The sequence below is a fragment of the Pleurodeles waltl genome, chromosome 4_2, assembly GCF_031143425.1.
Source record: "Pleurodeles waltl isolate 20211129_DDA chromosome 4_2, aPleWal1.hap1.20221129, whole genome shotgun sequence".
NCBI lineage: Eukaryota > Metazoa > Chordata > Amphibia > Caudata > Salamandridae > Pleurodeles > Pleurodeles waltl.
The window spans coordinates 794863065-794881747 of record NC_090443.1 but is presented as its reverse complement, the minus strand read 5'-3'; the positions used below and the strand labels follow the sequence as shown (position 1 = coordinate 794881747).

The 18683-nt window shown below is 43.1% G+C and overlaps 1 protein-coding gene across 1 annotated transcript in view; it reads right to left on the bottom strand.

Annotated features, from left to right (window-relative positions):
• The window catches only part of ANKRD13C (ankyrin repeat domain 13C), a 294697-nt gene that overhangs the window by 195002 nt on the left and 81012 nt on the right, over positions 1-18683 (bottom strand). Inside the window, exons 6-7 of the mRNA XM_069232446.1 lie at positions 13025-13091; positions 11252-11396 (exon numbers count right to left, since the gene is read on the bottom strand). Coding sequence (XP_069088547.1) covers positions 11252-11396; positions 13025-13091 — 212 coding nt within the window. The remainder of the gene's footprint in view (positions 1-11251; positions 11397-13024; positions 13092-18683) is intronic.

Sequence of the window (18683 nt, the reverse complement as noted above, 5' to 3'; positions counted from 1 at the left end):
TATACAAATATTCAACTTATATATTATTTTGGAATGGAGTTTATTTTGCATATACAATTTATATTTTGAACACTACTCCCCACAACTTCTTATGTGAATTTGCACCAACAGAGGGTCACTTTAAGAATTTGTCGGTTTGACACTACACCTTCTATTGTATTCTCAGTTTCTAAATATTTAGAAAGTGCTTAGCATGTCTGGATAAGGATCTTATCAGTCTGAATTGTGTGAATTTTTGATGTCATGCTTTGAGCTTTTTTACTCTTAGGAGGGTCCCAAAGCAGGGAATAACTTGTGCCAGGCATGTTCCAGGCATGTGAAAGCAGTTGAACACTCCACCCTCCCACCCCCCCCCCAAAATATATTAGATTACGCAAATGCTGGATTGTTCTATTATGTTGTGCCTTGGGCATGAGCCAACTGTGGGTCTCTTTGAAAATATGTTGGTTTGATAGTAAACCTTGTATTGTATTCTCAGTTGTTAAATATTTAGGAAGTGCATGGCATGTCCGTATGAGGACCTCATGAGTCTGTATTGTGTGAATTTTTGATATCATGCTTTGAGTTTTTTGTTGTCTTAAGGGCATGCTCTTAGGAGGATGACATGTACCAAATTTGCCAACTACTGTACTGTAATATGTCCTTTTTATTAAAGCTTAAAATATTGTGTCTCATTGCTCTTTAGGAAATTTGTAAACTATTTCTTTGTTTTTTTCTTCTTTCTGATTGATGTGATTGTGAGATAGATTTACTTTTTCAGTATTATGTTCTGGGTCAGAATGTGTATTATATTTGCTTTTATGGTCCTCCACCAAAATAAAGTATTGAAATGAAATTAAATGAATCAGAAGTTGTTGCTTAGTCAAATGTATGTGCCCTTGTGATTTCTGGTTGACAGACATCCACATATTATTTATTTTTTATTTCAACTAGGCCAAGAAACTGATCAAATTAACATTTCATCACATAGGGAGGAGCGGAAGCAGACAAGCCTGGCTCCAGTGATTAATATGAGCTGGTGGTTGCCAGTAGGCCCACCGGCACTTATTTTTAGGGACCGGCACTTATTTTCCTCACCCATCATTTCCCGAGAGCAAGAGAGGGAAAGCACACAATGGGAAAAGAAGGAGTAAGAAAAAGACTCAAAAACCATTTCAGAATAAGGAAGAAGGAACATGCAAGAGTGATATAAAGGGGCAGAGTGTGTCTGGGAGAGGATTAGAGAGGCATGAAGTGGATTGAAGACTATTTAACCTTAGTATTAGGCACGCCAGCATTTTCTTGCATTTGCCACGGGCTTCTGAGCAGAGCTTTGTGCACCAGCACTCATACTTTTAGAAATTAAGCACTGCCTGACTCAAAGACCAAGATTCCTAAATGGATTACCTTCTGTTTCAGTAATTGGTAGTCTTCAAATTAATACACGCTACTTTTGAAATCTTTCTTTCAGTCTCAGGTGCTGTGGCACAACACTGACTGCTGGCTTCCCACACAGTCCCAGGAAAAGTTGCAACATATGTTCCACTTACTCTGTGATGTAAGTGTGTAGCTTATTGATTTCTTAGTGTAAAAGTTGATTCAAGGACTGATGTAGAGAGAAGGCAAATTTCTTAATTTTTCCACAGAGCTGCATACTTTTACATTCGAATGAAGATAATACACCAAGTACAAATAATTGAGGATTTAAAAAATTGCTTCCATTTTATATTCTTCATTGGGAGCCACACAATATAGATGTTTTCTTCTTTGTGCTTCACTACAAACCTATGGCTTGTGACTGATCCGTGGGCAACCATGCTAGCAGCTACACCAAGAAAACTGTTTTTGGAAGTAAACAGTTGATAAGAAAACCTACTAAGACATCACATCTCACTAACTGCCAGTTATCTTGCAGCAATACAAAAAGTCTGGGCAGATATCTAGTATGATGTATGAGAATTTGTGGAACAACGAAAACTGACCTGATAAACCACATTGCAAGAAACCAGATCATGGAAAAACAATTTTAAGGAAAGACATTTTTTAAGGAAATACAAATCTAAAATTGAAGGAAATATTTCAAAGGAAATATAATTTTAAGGAAAATCTAAAATTACATTAAACTTGGGTGGGTGGAGTTGAGGCATAGAAAGGCGGTTTTAGTTTTCTGGAAAGGTGAAGTTTAGGGATTAGGCATAGAAGAGTTTAGTGGTGATGAGGGGATTTTAGGGTTCACAGAGGAATGGAGTATTGGGGTGGGGAGCGTTTTTTAGTGTTCAGTGATGGGCAGAGTTTACAGCTGGTGAGGGGTTCGGGAATGATTGGAATTTAGAGGTGGTAAGGGCTTTAAGGGTTCAGGAAGCATGTAGTTTATGGAATAAAGAGCTTTAGGTTTCTATAATGGAAGGAAGTTAGAGAGGTGAAGAGTTTTAGGGTTCAGGGATGGTTGGAGTTTAGATGTAAAAAGGCTTTTTTCAGAGGTCAGAGATAGAGTTTAGGGGTGGTAAGCGGTTTTTAGGGCTTACAGGTGAGTGGGATTCACAGGTGGTGAGTGTTTTTTAGGGCTCCATGAGGAGTGAAGTTTAGGGGTGGTGAGGGTTTTAAGATTTGAGGGAGGAGTGTTTTTCTTTTTTTTTTTTTTAAGAACCAAGGGCCAGATGTAGCAAATTTGGAAATTTCGACTTGCAATTTCCAATGCAGAACGGTGTCTCAGACACCGTCTGCGACTCGCTATGGGGTCGCAATGACCCACCTCATTAATATTAATGAGGTGGGTCGCAAATTGCGGCCCCATAGCGAGTCTAGGCACTCGCAAACATGGAGGCCTGCTGTCGTCAGCAGACCTCCATGTTCGTGACTGCTTTATCAATAAAGCATTTTTTTTTTTTAAGTGTAGCCCGTTTTCCTTAAAGGAAAACTAGCTGCACTTAAAAAAAAAAAAAACGAAACCTTTAGTTTCGGTATTTTTTCAGGGCAGGTAGTGGTCCCTTGGACCACTACCTGCCCTGAAAAAATAATTTTGGGTCCATTCACAAAGTGGAAGGGGTCCCATGGGGACCCCTTCCAATTTGCGAGTGGGTTACCATCCACTTTAAGTGGATGGTAACTGCGATACCCTTTGCGACCGCATATGCCGCACACACCTCTGATGAAAATGTTTCAATAAAAAATGTGAAGCCATTGCATTTACACCTTAAAAATATGCACACATGTAGGAAACTGGCCATTGTTGCATTCCCCCCTGCTCCCCCCCACACACCTTTTGCCTGATATTGATGCTGATTTGACAGAGTGCTGGCATCCTGCTAACCAGGCCCCAGCACCAGTGTTCTTTTCCTAAAACTTTACAATTGTTTCCACATTTGGCACACCTCTGGCTCACAGATAAGTCCCTTGTGAAAGGTACCAGTTGTACCAAGGGCCCTGTGTTGTGCCACCCTAAGGGACCCCTCACCAAACACATGCACACTGCCATTGCAGACTGTGTGTGTTGGTGGGGAGGAAAAGGCAAAGTTGACATGGCATCCCTCTCAGGGTGCCATGCCCACAAAACATTGCCTGTGGCATAGGTAAGTCACCCCTCTAGCAGGCCTTACAGCCCTAAGACAGGGTGCACCATACCATAGGTCAGAGCATATGCCCCTACAGTGTCTAAGTCCATTCTTAGACATTGTAAGTGTAGTGTGGCCATATTAAGTATATGGTCTGGGAGTCTGTCATTACGAACTCCACAGTTCCATAATGGCTTCACTGAATAGTTTGGTATCAAACTTCGCAGCACTATAAACCCACACTGGCATTGGAATTATTATAAAAAGCAAACAGAGAGCATCTTCGAGATGCCCCCTGTATTTTACCCAATCCTCTAGTGTAGGACTGACTGGCCTGTGCCAGCCTGCCACTAGCAGACACGTTTCTGACCCCATGGGTAAGGGCCTTTGTGCTCTCTGAGGCCAGAAACAAAGCCTGCTCTGGGTGGAGGTGCTTCACACCTTCCCCCCCCCCCCATTCCCCCTGGAGTACCTATAACACCTGGAGGAGGAGCCTCAATGGCTCAGGCCTCATGTTACAGTGTCCCAGGGCACTCCAGCTGGTGGATATGCTCGCCTCCCCAGACAAAGCCCCACTTTTGGCGGCATGTTCATCGGGAAACTGGGGGGGGGAGTGACCACTTCAGCTGGGACCACCCCTAAGGTGTCCAGAGCTGAAGTGACCCCCCCCCCCCCTCCCTGCAGGATCCTCCATCTTGGTTTGGAGGACAGGGACCAATAGGGTTAGGTTTGTGTCCTCCTCCCCAAAGGGAGTGGACACTGGAAGGGTATAGCCACCCTCAGGGACTGTAGCCATTAGCTACTGCCCTTTGACCCCGTAACACCCATAAATCTTTTATTTAAGGGCTTCCCTGAACCCAGCTCACCAGACTCCTGGTGACCTGACCAGGACTGCATAGCTGAAACCCCCAGCAGAGAAGAAGGAAGACGACAACTGACTTGGCCTCAGCCTTACTGGCCCGTCTCCTGCTTCAAAGAACCTGCACAAGAACAACGCATCCAGTGGGACGAGCATCCTCTACCAAGCTCCAGAGGACTGCCCTGCACCCAAAAGCACCAAAAACTCCCATGGACAGTGGCGCAGTCCAAAGAACAAACAACAACTAAGGACTCCAGCCTCACTCTGAATGTGTGGGTTCAGACCACTATGCACCCAACCCCCACAGCCTGTTTCCAGGTGTCACAACCAGCTAGAAAGGATCCCCATGTGATTCTGAGCAAGTGCCCATGCTTGGTTGACCTCTCCACCCCTCCTGCAGAGGGAATTCCGATGACCCCCCTGACCACAAAGCTCCAGACGAAGTTATCCGATGCCTAAATACACACTGCAACCGCAGCCACTTGGAGAACCGGACCTCCGTGCAGCAACTTTCAGAATGTGGACCTCCTCCCTGTCCAGCCTGTGGTTTGCCCGAGGCGACCTCCTGGACATCGCCAGCAGCCTTTGAGTGACCCCCCCCGGGCTCCTTAAAGAAAATCATTGGAGACCTGACATCTTGCTTGCACACTGCACCTGGCCGCCCCAGCGCTGCTGAGAATATATGTTTGGTGCCTACTTGTGGCCCCTCAGTGCTCCTCTAAATACCCCACGTCTGCCCTCCGAAGACGCGAGTACTTACCTGCCTACAGATCTGAAACAGAGTGCCCCTAATCTCGATAGAAGCCCTTGTTAATTTTGCCTACATTTTGACTTCTGCACCCGGCCGGCCCTTGTTGCTGGTGGTGGGTGTTTGGGGTTAGCTTGAATCCTAACCTTTGGACTTCCTAACCCCCGGAGACTGGAATTGTTGTACTTTGCTTCAAATCGATCTAACTTTTCATCCCCCCAGGAACGGTTTCTGAAAACTGCACTGTCAAATTTTAAAACAGATAACTGCCAATATTTCAAAAACTGTAAAAATTATCGTTTTAAAACAAAGTGCTATCGATACATGTCTGAAATTTTCAACTATTGAAGTACTTACCTGCAACCTGAATCTTGTGGTTCTAAAAATAAATTAATACAATATATTTTTGCTATACAAAAACCATTGGTCTGGAGTAAGCCATTGAGTGTGTGCTTCTTCTATTGTCTGTGTGTGTACAACATATGCTTTGCATTACCCTCTGATAAGCTTAACTGTTAGACCACACTACCACAAAAGAGAGCATTAGTATTAACTACTTTAGCCTCTGTTAAGCCTCTGGGGAACCCCCTGAACTCTGTGCACACAATATCTAATTTTGATATAGTACATAGAGAGCCAGCTTCCAACATTCGTGGATCAGCGGTGGGGTCTACGACTTTGCATTTGCTGGACTACTTAGCCAATACCAGATCATACAACTAAATTCCAAAAGTTCCCTTTAGAAAACAGATTTTTGAATTTAGCATATTTTTCACAAAAAAAATTAAAGGTCCTGCTGTGGCTTTGGTTAAGTCCCCTTCGCATTTCTTTTTAGATTTAGAAAGTTATTATACGTTAGGGTTTAGTTACTAGAAGTAGTTTTTAGCTCCTAAAAGTAATCCCCAAACTAAGTAAACAAAATTAGCAGCTCAAAGGACATGGTGGTGAAGCTCAACCTCACCCCTTACCTCCATCTTATGATTAGTGTTAAGGAATCTCTGCAGTCTCAAGAGAATCAAAAAAGATTCCCACCCTCCCTAGAGCAAGCTCCAGGAGCTCTTGGCAGAGCATACAAGGGCCACCCTGCTGAGGAGAAAGACCTCCCCTCAGATGAGGAAGAAGTTAGGGATCAGGGGGATGAACTCCTCCCTCCTAACCTAACTAGAGAGGACATGGTCCCAAGGTCCCTGTATACAAGGATAGTGCTCATAGGATCTGGCTCTCTCGCAGGAGAGTCTAGTTCCAGAGGGAACATTGAGGGCAGCTTCAATAAAGAGGACCTCCTCATAGCAATGATGGCCTAAAGATAAGATTTGGAGAAACAGCTCCTGGTTATAGAGAGGGAGAAAACAGAAATGGGTTTAGCACCCATTAATGGTGGCAGCAACATATGAATTAGGAACAGAGAGTATTCTGACACCCCTAAAGTCCCCAAAGGGATTGTCCCCAAATATGAGGATGGTGATGTCATCATCAAGTGGTTCACAGCCTTTGAGAGGGCCTGTGGAACCAGAAGATTAAAAAAGTCTCATTGGGGAGCTCTTGTTTGGGAACTGTTTACTGCTAAGTGTAGGGATATGCTCTTCACAACCACTAGAAATGCATGATGATTTTGCTTTGGACCTATTAAATGCTGGAACAGATACCTATCTGTGCTCGAATGTAATTTATGTTGTGGAGACTACAAGGACATGACTATGTTGTTTTGGAGCTATTAAATATTGGAGGATGATGATGTTTGTACCCATTTACTAACAATGCATTGAGGAAATCTCAACTTGTGCTTGTGTGTAACTTATGCTTTGCCCTGAAGAAGTGGTGATACCGCGAAACACGTTTTGGCTACTACAGTGCTGGGATTGTGCATCAATAAAATATCAGAAAAAAAAACTATTCATTGGGACATTCATGTGATTACATCTAAACAGAAACTTTGATCTACTATGAGCTGATGTAAATGGAATTTTCAGATGAGCAAGAAGTACATGATGATGATTATACACATCGAATGTGTTGATCCATAGATGACTACAATCAATGTTTGTACTGATTTTACAAACAATATATAAAAATATCCAACTTTTATATATATTTCTGTGATAGAGTTTTCTTTGCATATACAAGTTATATTTTGAACACTACTGTAGGAGGCAGACCTGGCTTATAGTGGGTACCTGATGGTACTTACACCTTGTGCCAGGTCCAGTTATCCTTTATTAGTAAATTAGTAGTGTTCTAGCAGCTTAGGCCGATGGAGGTAGCTATAGCAGAGCAGTTTAGGCCTAACTAGGAGACATGCAAAGCTCCTACTATACCACTTATTTCATAAGAATCAAAATACTCAGTTACTTAAAATAAAGGTACTTTATTTTAGTGACAATGTGTCAGAAATATCTCAGGATATACTCCCTTAGGAGGTAAGTAAAATACACAAAATATACACACAAACCAAAATCAGGTAAGTAAACAGTTAGAAAAGTAGTGCAAACACTGTAGTATACAATAGGATGCAATAGGCCTAGGGGCAACACAAACCATATACTAAAAAAGTGAAATGCGAACCACTTAGGGACCCCAGGCCTAGTGTAGTGTGTAGATGGTCGCTGGGAGTGTAAGAAAACACTAAGGGTGTCCAAGATACCCCACTCCAAGACCCTGAAAAGTAGGAGCAAAGTCATCCTACTTCCCCAGAAACACACTAAAGTCGTGATAGAAGATTCTGCAAAGACCACAACTGACTGCAAAGCACTGAAGACGGATTCCTGGACCTGAGGACCTGCAAAGGAAGGGCAGCAAGTTCAAGAGTCATGAAAGTGTCTGGGAGAGAGGTGTGGGGGGGGGGGGGGGGGGGGGGGGGCAGGAGCCCCTTAAACCCCAGATGAAGGTGCAAAATGGCTGCCTCCGGGTGTAAGAAGCTGAAGATTCTGCAACAATGGAAGATGCCAGGAACTTCTCCTTTGCACAGAAGATGTACCATGGCGTGCTGGAGGATGCAGAGTTGTTTCAACGCAGAAAGACCGCAAACAAGCCTTGCTAGCTGCAAAGGTCGCGGCTTAAGAAAATGGGTGCCGCCCGGGCCCAGGAAGGACCAGGAGGTTGCCCCTTGGGGGAGGAGACAGAAGGGGTGCTCAGCAGCACAGAGCCCATGCAGAAGCAGGCAGCACCCGCAGAAGCACTTGAACAGGCGTTCAAGAAATCTGAGCAAGGCGGTCGTCTCAACATTACAAAGGAGGGTCCCGCGAAGCCGGTGGTTAACTCAGCGAGTTGAGCAATGCAGGACGGAGTGCTGGGGGACCTGGGCTATGCTGTGCAGGATTCCTTGCAAAAGTGCACAGAAGCACTAGCAGCTGCAGTTCACGCAGTACAAAGGATTACTGTCTGGCGTGGGGAGGCAAGGACTTACCTTCACCAAATTTGGACAGAAGGACCACTGGATTACACTTTCTGATCCCGAGATGGATATTTGGCACCATGGCTAACCACATGCCAAAAATCGCTCCGATTACCTGAGCGGATTGCACCCATCACATCCACTCAGATAGAGGACTCACAATCAACTCTGGCCTGCTTCTGCTCTAGTTTATACCTAACTCTAGCTAGCTGTGTGTGGTGCTTAGAGCCACCCTAATTTGCTTTAACTAAAGCAGTCTACACAATCTACACAACTTGTTGAACCAGGTGGAGTTGAAATTGAGTTCATTATCTTAGGCAGGGGTTTGGAAAAAAAATGGTGTTTGTCAATATATCAAAACACATAATATGGGAAGCCATTACTAGATTGGGGACAAATCAGGGTCCGAAAACAAAGACAAAGTAGGACCTTAGTCTGCATACACTAGAGCTAGAACACTATCATGGTCCGCTACATTTTCCCACCTCACATTCTTCCGATTGTTAGTTACACTCAGAGTACCGAGTGATGCTCTGAAGAAGCAATCGTTCCCATTAGACAAATCTAAGAGGGAAAGGATCAGAGCACCATGATCACTTCCAGATCGCACTACCACTTCCATGTCACTAAGATTCCTCCAAAAATAAAAATCTAGTAGGAAGTAATCAATAGTGCTCCTATATAAATTCCCTTTAAAAGTAGGGTGTCTAGCCAGATCAGAAGCAGGCTGGCCATTGCAAGCTCTTAAATTACAACATAAGCAAATATCTCCAATTTGCAAAACAACACTGGCTGTGATATAAAAGGGCCCATGGGTTGGGGAATTCCCCGGATCTGATCTTCCTCGCTGGCAATCTCCCTAATGAGCAGTGAAGGCTCAAATGTAGAATTAAAATCCCCACCAAACGACCACAGATGACCCGACAAGTGTCCCGTCGATTAGCTGTTTCAATTGGGTTAAAACTGGGGATTCTGAAGACTTTGAAAGAGATCTGATATATACATTATATGCAGTCAATATTCCCCATTACCCATGCACAACTCCAACCCCATTTGATTGGGGTTATCGATCTTTAATAATTTTCCATAATACCTAGAGGAGATTTTAAGCCATACAGCTAAGCCCCTAATGCTCCTCCGGACTTGGACTTTTTTGCTGGGATGCTAAAAGATTTAAACCTATGCCCACAAGGTGCTTCTAGCTGCCAAGTATCTTGAAACGTAACAATAGCCCCATTATCAATAAAAGTCCCACAGTCTGTCTGGTTTTCCTCACTTTTAAGTCCAGCAATATTCCAAGAAATAATTGATCATTTATTATTCCATAATACGGATATATGCTCACAAGATTGGCAAGATGCTCTCTCATCCTGCTAAGCCATTACAGGCACAGTTTCCAGAGAGGGTAGATCAGTTGCCAAAGTTGGATCTTGAGCCAAATTTCTAGAGGCAGAAGACAGTGGTGGACATAAGCTACTGTACGTTAAGGACGATGCTGGAGCATGTATTGGAGGGCCATGAGTTACAAGAGCTGATTTTACATCCTTTCTAATTGTAGGTGGACTGGTTGAACTATCTACTCAGTCCACAAAAGATGTTGAAGAGAAGGTATGCTCACCATCTGTCCTCTTTTCTAAAGAGGTATTAACTTTAAGCTGAATCCCAGAGTTGACTGGAAGAAGCGTGCGAGTTTCCAAAGAAATTATACCCCTAAGAAGAGATGAATTCTATTCCTTTGTGCAAACCTTCAGTAGTATAGTGGTGAGAATCTTAGCCCCCAAAATGCACCAAGGAAGAGAAGGATCACTTGGTGCAATGAAACTGTCACTATAGCTAGGAAAGACTAGCTTCCTTTTCAAGTGGAACGGCTGAGCAAACCACCATGCCCAACAGAGCCAGACTGTGCAATAGTGTTTCTGGAGCAAGTGAACGCTTACTCCCCATGTCCTTTTGAGTTCCTGGGTGTCAAAACACCACCTTCATGGCCCTTTCAAGATTATGTTCAAGCTGGAAAAAGTCATTATCTAGTAGAGAAAGGGTGACATTTGTAATCCAGGGTGTGACTAACACCCTCTACATCTGACCTTTGCAGAACAGCGGTTTGTTGGAATGAAAGGGTCCTTAGATATACTGTCCACCAACCCCACTATCTGGAGAAGAGCTTTGTACTTGTATTTTCAGGTTGCTATGCTTGCCTTTAAACTCTTCTTCAAAATGAATTTAAATACAACTATACTAAGAAATCATACTTGCTTTGCATTGGAAGAGGTGGCTTGAAGGACACCTTGTTGCAAACGGGGTTACACAGTTTTACAAGGGAAAGCTATATCACAGACAAAATACACACAACTAGCACTGGTTGCTAGAAATTGCGGAAAGTACAGTCCGAGAATTAAATAGAGCAATGCAGATAGCCTGCGGTATGGAATATCAAAGTATAACACAAGCAAATATTCAGGTCATCTGATCAGCAGAAAAGAGTGAATTAGAGGGTGTCCATCTGTGTTATGGAAATGGGGATGGCCACACTTTGCATGTATGAGTGTTTCAGATTGTGCAGGAATTTGGCTGCCACAGATTTGAGCAGAAAGTTCTGATTGTGCGGAGAACCAAGAGATGGCCACAAAAAGACAGGAAAAAGAAAGGCAACTATGGTTTTTACGTTTCCTATATGCACATCAAAGCCAAGAACAGCCAGAACATACTAACGATGTAAAACATACCTCATGATGTATTCGTTGATACACTTTTTGTTCATTATCTAAAACCACAAAAGATTCGGATGGTACTGCATCTCCGTTGAAAATAAAGCTTAAATCACCTCGTTGGCACTTCATATCAGTAAAATCTATGAGAGTCGTGTCAAGTCTGCAAAAGAAGGACAGCACACTAAAACCTGGAAAGGGTTTTGAGACACATACAATTTAAATACATACAAATCCAAAAATACTAAATAGTCTCTCTCATCAGGTGAAGGTACAGTTCACAACTGTAAAACACTACCAACATCACTCTGCAGCCACAATTTAAAACAAATGAATGTGCAAGTGCTAAAACAATTTCTTTATCAGAAGTGGAACTGACATAAAAGACTGGATAAATCATCCATTACAATCTGCGACTAGTAAAGAATTCAGCAAAATGACCTTTGAACTGAGTTTGTTTGCTAAATTTGGACTCCGAGAGTCACAAGCCAAACTACCTCATACATATTAATGAAGGAGGTCCATTACTGCAGTTCACTCAGAATAGTGGACATCATAGGGATGGTGCATTGCTAATGTCACCAGACCACCATGTCTGTGATCGCATTTCAATAAAATAAACTTTTCTGTTTAAAAATAAAAAGAAAAAAAAACACATGCAGACCATTATCATTGGAAGTAAATGGACTGCATTTAAGAAGAAAAATGTTCTGTTTCTGAAAGGTCTGAGTTGGAAGTGGTACCCTGGACGCTCAACAAACTAACTACTTTACAATCACAAAGATGAAAGAACACCAAATAGACCCTTTCCAAATTGCGAATGTATTCCCACAACAAAGTGTGAATCTGTACTTTTTCAATGTTTTCCAACAGTATTCAGGTTGCAAAATATTGACACATTGCATACGGATTCACTTTGGAAGAGAAAAAAGGGCCAGTATTTTAATTAATCTTTAAGAATGCTTGTGTGTGCATATCTTAACTCTGTAGAGACCCAAACAAAGCTGTAAATCCAATACAATGTTTTCATCATTTATCATAACAGCATAGCAAAAGCAAAGCAAAACAAATGAAGTTGCCAGTGTAATCAGTGAATGCGGCCATGCCCTTGGCAGGCTAAGGCATCCAAAAAGTAAGCTCCTTTAAAACAAAAATGCAATAAACCTGCAATTAAATTGTTGATTCAGAAAAGTAGATACATCAAAGATAACCCAAGAGCACTATACTAATAAAAGAACAACGCGAGCATCATCGCCAAAAGAAAACCCAAATGTACACTATAAACATCTGCGAAATTTAATGGCCTAGAAAGACAACCCGTCCAAGCGATGACAAACAATGGGAAACATACGAAAGACAATAGGTGAAGGGGGCTGACACTCCAACAACTGTCTGGTGGCACGAGTTCTTAAAAATAACTAAAGTTTTCTGTAACCAGACCTAAAAAATAAATTAAACAATCAGTTACCAAATTCCACCGCAGATGTTTCACATCCACATTGTAGCTGCAGAGTTTTCAGAGTGCAAGGACTTATGTCACCAGTATACATATTCCACATTACATGTTCGACGTCTAAATGATGAAGGTAATTTTAGTCCTCATAGGAGCTACATAACATTTACATGATTAATTACCACGTCTCCTCCCTCACACATGACCCATCACATAGTAAGCATGCAATACAATAAAACAAATATTGGCATGAAACAGGTCACCTGAATGCAGGAAAAACGTGATTATTATTATTTCAAAACGCAAAAAAAAAAACAAAAAAAAAAAGGAAAGCTTACCTAATATTTATACCCTGTTTATATATTTTACATGCATCAGAAGGCAGAATTCTGGAAAGTAAAGGCACTGCATATATAAAAGGAAAAATTAAGGTCACTTTCTTCAGATTTGTTTGAGGGAAAGAAAACATTTGAAAATGACCAACATTTAAACTGTTCACTTAGCAGGATCAGAATGCAGGACTGCCAGACAAAAGTTAATTTCTTCCACACAAGTTCCATTTTTATGCTAAGATGATCCACAAATAGTGAAACTCGATCATTAACAAAATGCAGCAAACATTTTAGCACCACAATATAATTTACATTTCATCAAAATAACATTACTGGCTTTGCACATGAAGATTAATCATCGAAGAATTTATATGAGGCGTGCACATTGAGTAGGTTGTGAAGGTAGAGTTGCTTTATCATAACTGATTTTCAGTATCTATTAAGAGAAGTCCTACAGAGCAACCGTACGTGCTAATATTAAGGTATAACTTATAAAACCATTATCAACGTTTACTTCAGTACGCACAAAGTACCTTCACAATTTCAAGTATTTATTAGCGTTGTCATTTCACATAACACACTGTGTTGCACCAAGAGAAACAAAATAACCAAACAATATTCTAACTAAATAAAAAAAAAAGTTGTAATATTACTTTTTGCCTTCCGCTGCATCCAAATAATGCTTACAAAAACTCTAGCAAAAAAATTGACTCAACGAAAAACAAAAAGCTGAAGTCAAGTTTTCACATTTGTGTGAGACCATGTAGTCCCTAAAGATATTATTAATAATCTTAGGATAAGGGCGAGTGAATCCCAAGGAAGTGCTGGCACTGTCTGGAGGAATTCATATACAGACCTAAAAGAGGGACAGGAACTGTGGACATACGTGGACAATACATTGAGCAGTAGCAGCTGGAGTGAAATGAACAAGTTACTTACCTGTGGTAACCATTTATCTGGTAGAGACATATTCTAGTTGCAGATTCCTTACCTTGGATCTGGAGATTTTTCTTCGAGCAGTACTCGTGTGCGCAGTTAGGTGGCGTTGGTTGACTCCGCGTCCATCATCGGCATTGTGTTCACTGTGATAACGTTGCGGTCGTACAAAGGCGCCAGCCACCCAGTCATGCTAACGTCACAGCTTTTCACACCAGCAGTGCAGAGCCATGAAGAACACTGACATTGGTGTGCCAGAGCTAAGGGCCTGAAAGGGGAACCCCTGTCCCTAGAAATCAGTTTGCAAGTGGGGAAGATGGGCGGGTCAGTAAGGAATCTTCAACTAGAGTATGTCTCTACCAGATACATGGTTACCGAAGGTAAATAACTTGTTCATGTGTTAGAGACTTCTAGTTGCAGATTTCTTACCGTAGAATAGATACCCAATCAATCCCATCCTCTGAGGTGGGCTGCGGACCAAGATCATACTAAAAGGTCCTGTAGGACCGAACAACCAAAGTAGCCATCTCTGCGGACCTGACTCTCCATACAGTAGTGTCCTTTGAACATGTGCAAGGATGCCAAAGTTGATGCCTGGCAGATCTCCAAGCCAGGAACTTTGCATGCTAAAGCGGTGGTGACAGCAGTTGCTCTCACAGAGTGAGTACGCAAACCCTCTGGGGTTTGCTTCTTTGCCAAAGCATAGCACATTTTGATGCACAGCAGCACCCATCGCGAGACGGTACGCTTCTTCACTGCCTTCCCTTTCTTCCCACCCACATATCTGACAAAGAGTTGGTCGCCCACCTGGAAATCTTTAGTACGATTGAGGTGGAACATCAATGCTCTTTTTGGATCCAGACGGTGGAGTCTCTCCTCTTTATGAGAGGGATGTGGGGTGCGTAAAATGTAGGCAAAGTGATGGATTGGCCTATGTGAAAAGGAGTAACAACCTTAAAAAGGAAGGAGTCCCTTGTAGTAACACCACTTTGTCAGGGAGGACAGACAAAAATTATGGCTTAGACGAAAGAGCTTGAATTTCACTCACTCTGCAAGAGGCAGTGAGAAAAGCAGTCTTGATTGTAAGGAGCCGCAAGGGACAGTTGTGCAGTGGCTCAAAAGGGGCACACATAAGGTAAGTTAGAGCCAAGCTCAAGTCCCAATGGGGCATAATGAACGAGGTCGGAGGAAACAAATGGATGAGTCCCTTAAGGAACCTTCCAAAAATGGGATACTTGAATAAGGAAGGTTGGTCTAGTAATCTAAGAAAGGTGAAGATGGGCAATAAGTAACCTTTAAGGGTGCCCAAAGCAGAGCCCTGCTGGGCCAAAGAAAGGATGAACAAGAGAACATCAGAGTAAGGTGGAGAAAGGGGGATCAACAGACTTGGTGTTACCCCCATGCCTCAAACTTATGCCAATGACAGGCATATAACATTGTGGTGGAGGGACGCCTGGCTGCCAAGATAACATCACAGTATTTGGGAGGAAAGTTGAAAGCTGTCAACTGCCGCCACTTAATCTCCACGCAAGAAGGCGAAGACTGGACAGGTTCGGGTGGAGAACTGTCTCCCGCTGCTGCGACAGAAGATGCTCCCGAAGGAGCAGTCTGACAGAAGGATCTGTGGCCATGCTCAGTAGCTCTGGATACCATATTCTTCGTGCCCTTTCCAGAACCGCAAGAATAACTTGGGCCTGGTTGCTCTTTATCTTCTTCAGAACTCTGGACAGAGATGGTATCGGAGGCGTAAAGGAGGCCAGAGTTCCACCTGAGATGAAAAGCGTTGCTGAGTGAGTACTGCCTTGGAAACTCTAATGTGCAAAACAGGTGACATTGTGCATTTTCTGCAGAGGCGAACTTATCTAATTAAAGCTCTCCCCACTGCTGAAAGAGGCCTTGCACCATCTCCGAATGGAGACACCATTCAGGATCTACCATGCATCAACAGCTCAGTTAGTCTGTTCTGGCGTTCAGAGAGCCCGCCAGATGTTGAACCACCAGGATTATTCCATGATCTTCCAGCAATGTCCAGAGGCATGGAGCCTCTTGACAAAGAACCCAGACTTCACCAGAGACCAGAGATCTCTGATCTCCACCCCCACCATGTGGCCGCCCCCTCCAGGAATGACACATCTGTCACTACCATAAGATCTGGTTGGGGAACGGAGAGGGATCTGATGCTGACCCAATCGCAATTTGAAGGCCACCACTGCAGGTCTTTTGCAGATCCCTCCGAGATCTGGACCATGTCGGAGAGATTCCCCTGATGCTGCACCCACTGGAGCTTCAGGTCCCACTGCAAAGCCTGCATATGCCATCTGGCATGTGTCACTAGCAGGATTCAGGAGGCCATGAGGCCCAGAAGCCTCAGAGTGAGTCTCACCGAAATCTAGGATAGAGGCTGAAACATCGGAATCATAGTCTGAAAGGGTGCCCTCACACACAGGAACATGCACCCTGCCATTTGGGCTAGGAGGACCTACCATAGGGGTGACTTACAGTGACCTGGTGCAGTCATCTGCGGTGAGAGGGTGCATGCACCTTTTCACGCAGGCTACAATGCCAGGCCTGCAGACATTTTGCATGGGCTCCCATGGACGGCATAATACATGCTGCAGCCCATGGGGGAACCCTGGTGTACCGATGCCCTGGGTACCCAAGTACCATGAACTGGGGACTTATAAGGTGACACCCGTATGCCAATTGTGGAGTGCACAAAGGTCCAAGATAACCAAATTTGGAGGGCGAGAGCACAATCACTGGGGTCTTTATTAGCAAGATCCCAATGAAAACAGTATAAGCACACTGATGGCTGGCAAAAAGTAGGAATAACCATGTCATTAGGAGGGTACTTTCCTACAAACATAAGTCTGCACAATTCTCTGGACCTTTCCATAAATATTCTTTTTAATTGTCGATTTCAGGAAACATCCTGAAAATCTGGCACCGTCTACCCTTCCAGGCACACTTCCTCCCAGTTCTCACTCCAATGACAGGTTGTATCAGGCACTCAAAAATCATCTAATGACCATCCCCCACTGGACTCCCTCCATGACGGGGAAGACATCATTTGGTGAGGTGAATGAAGACAGTGGTCTTACTTCTGGGTCACACTTTTGGCTACAATTGTTTTCCAAATCCTGGTATTCTCATACCAAAATGTTTTGTAAAGTGAATTTCTGGAGAGGGCCAAATTAGCTGGAAACCAAGGTCCTCCTTAAGAGTTGCTTGGAGCGAAACTCCCAGACGAGATAGTGGTCCAGGCCACTATGCATTTCTCAATATCCCCAACCCCAGAATTATCAGGTCTGTAAACATCTATCCCGACAATTCCGGGCACTGACTCCTCAGATAAGCTGTGGGGCAGTTGCTGCGCCCTGCCACCGGCTGCTCACAATCCTGAAAATTATTTATAAAAAAGTGTGTGCAGTTTACTGAAATGGCCTGCAAAATCTTCAAATGTTCTCATATCCTCCCCTCTTAATTCACTGGGAGAATTGTTAGGCCTTCCGTTTCCCATGTCATTAGTATTTGGTGGATGACCCCTAAAAAAAATCTGTGTTGGCCTGAATCAGTGCTATTGTTTATTTTGACATGGAGTCATGTTCAATGTGAGGGATCTCATGGAAATCAGGCTGCTATCCATTAAGGTATGGTGTGTCTTTCCTGGGTGTCAGAATAAAACAGAATAGGGTACTATTTTGGGTTAAAGCTGCTGTATTTAGCAGAAGGGAATCCATTCTTTTTGTATGATCCTCTCCATCACGACCACTGGGTTTCGTGGAAGTTATTTACCTGAGAAATGTAACTGAGTTGCTTCATAATATTAGTGGAAGGTAAGAAGGGCTAAACCCCCATAACACCTGTCTTTGTAAACTACCCTCATATGTATTCAAGCGCTGTACTTAGAAACTCTGGATAAATGACTTATCTTCCTACATGGGCCAACTCTTGTTGAACCGTACGGAGAAGCACTGAAATATGTGTAAGATTCTCAAGATTCTCAGGAACAGGTTCATTTTTTATAGTGTCTGTTTGTCTCTATAAAACAATGGGAGTAATTGTAAAACTATAATGTGTTTATGCTCGGTCCAGAGCTTTCTTAGAAGAAAGTCTCATCAATATCTGACAATTTCTCCCACAGAAAGGAAACCTTTCCTATATATGCCAGTATTTCAGAATCCTGGAGATTATTTAGGTCAGCACTGCTTAAGTGTACATAGAAGAGGAACATCTCTGTATTCTGTCCATGGTCTGATTTGGGGGGGTCCCCTCAGGGCATAGTGCAACTGCACTATGGTTGCTTTCACTTGTTTAGGACTGAGCTCCTGTGCTGAGAACCGGTCTGTCATATCAACTTGCCCATAAAACCTGTGAGGCATGTATGCTAAGGCTTTCTCCGCGTCACCCAACTCTAACCTGGCCACGTACTGCTTGGCTCAATTTAAATCCCTACCAGTCTCCCTCACTAAGTGTTAATTATGCATTTCTAGATTCTGTATCTAGGTTGTAAGGCTTTTATGTTCTTTAGTCTTTGCTCTTTTCTGATAAATAAATCCACATACAATATCCTATAGGACTTTCTTCAGTGTCCCACAACACTACATTATTGACTTCTCCAGTCACCTATTTCGGCATTTGCTGCAGTGTTTTTTTGTGTGCTTGCAAACTGGAGGTCTTTAAGTAAACTTTTGTTAAAGCCCCAGCAGCAGTCTGTATCCAGGGCAAG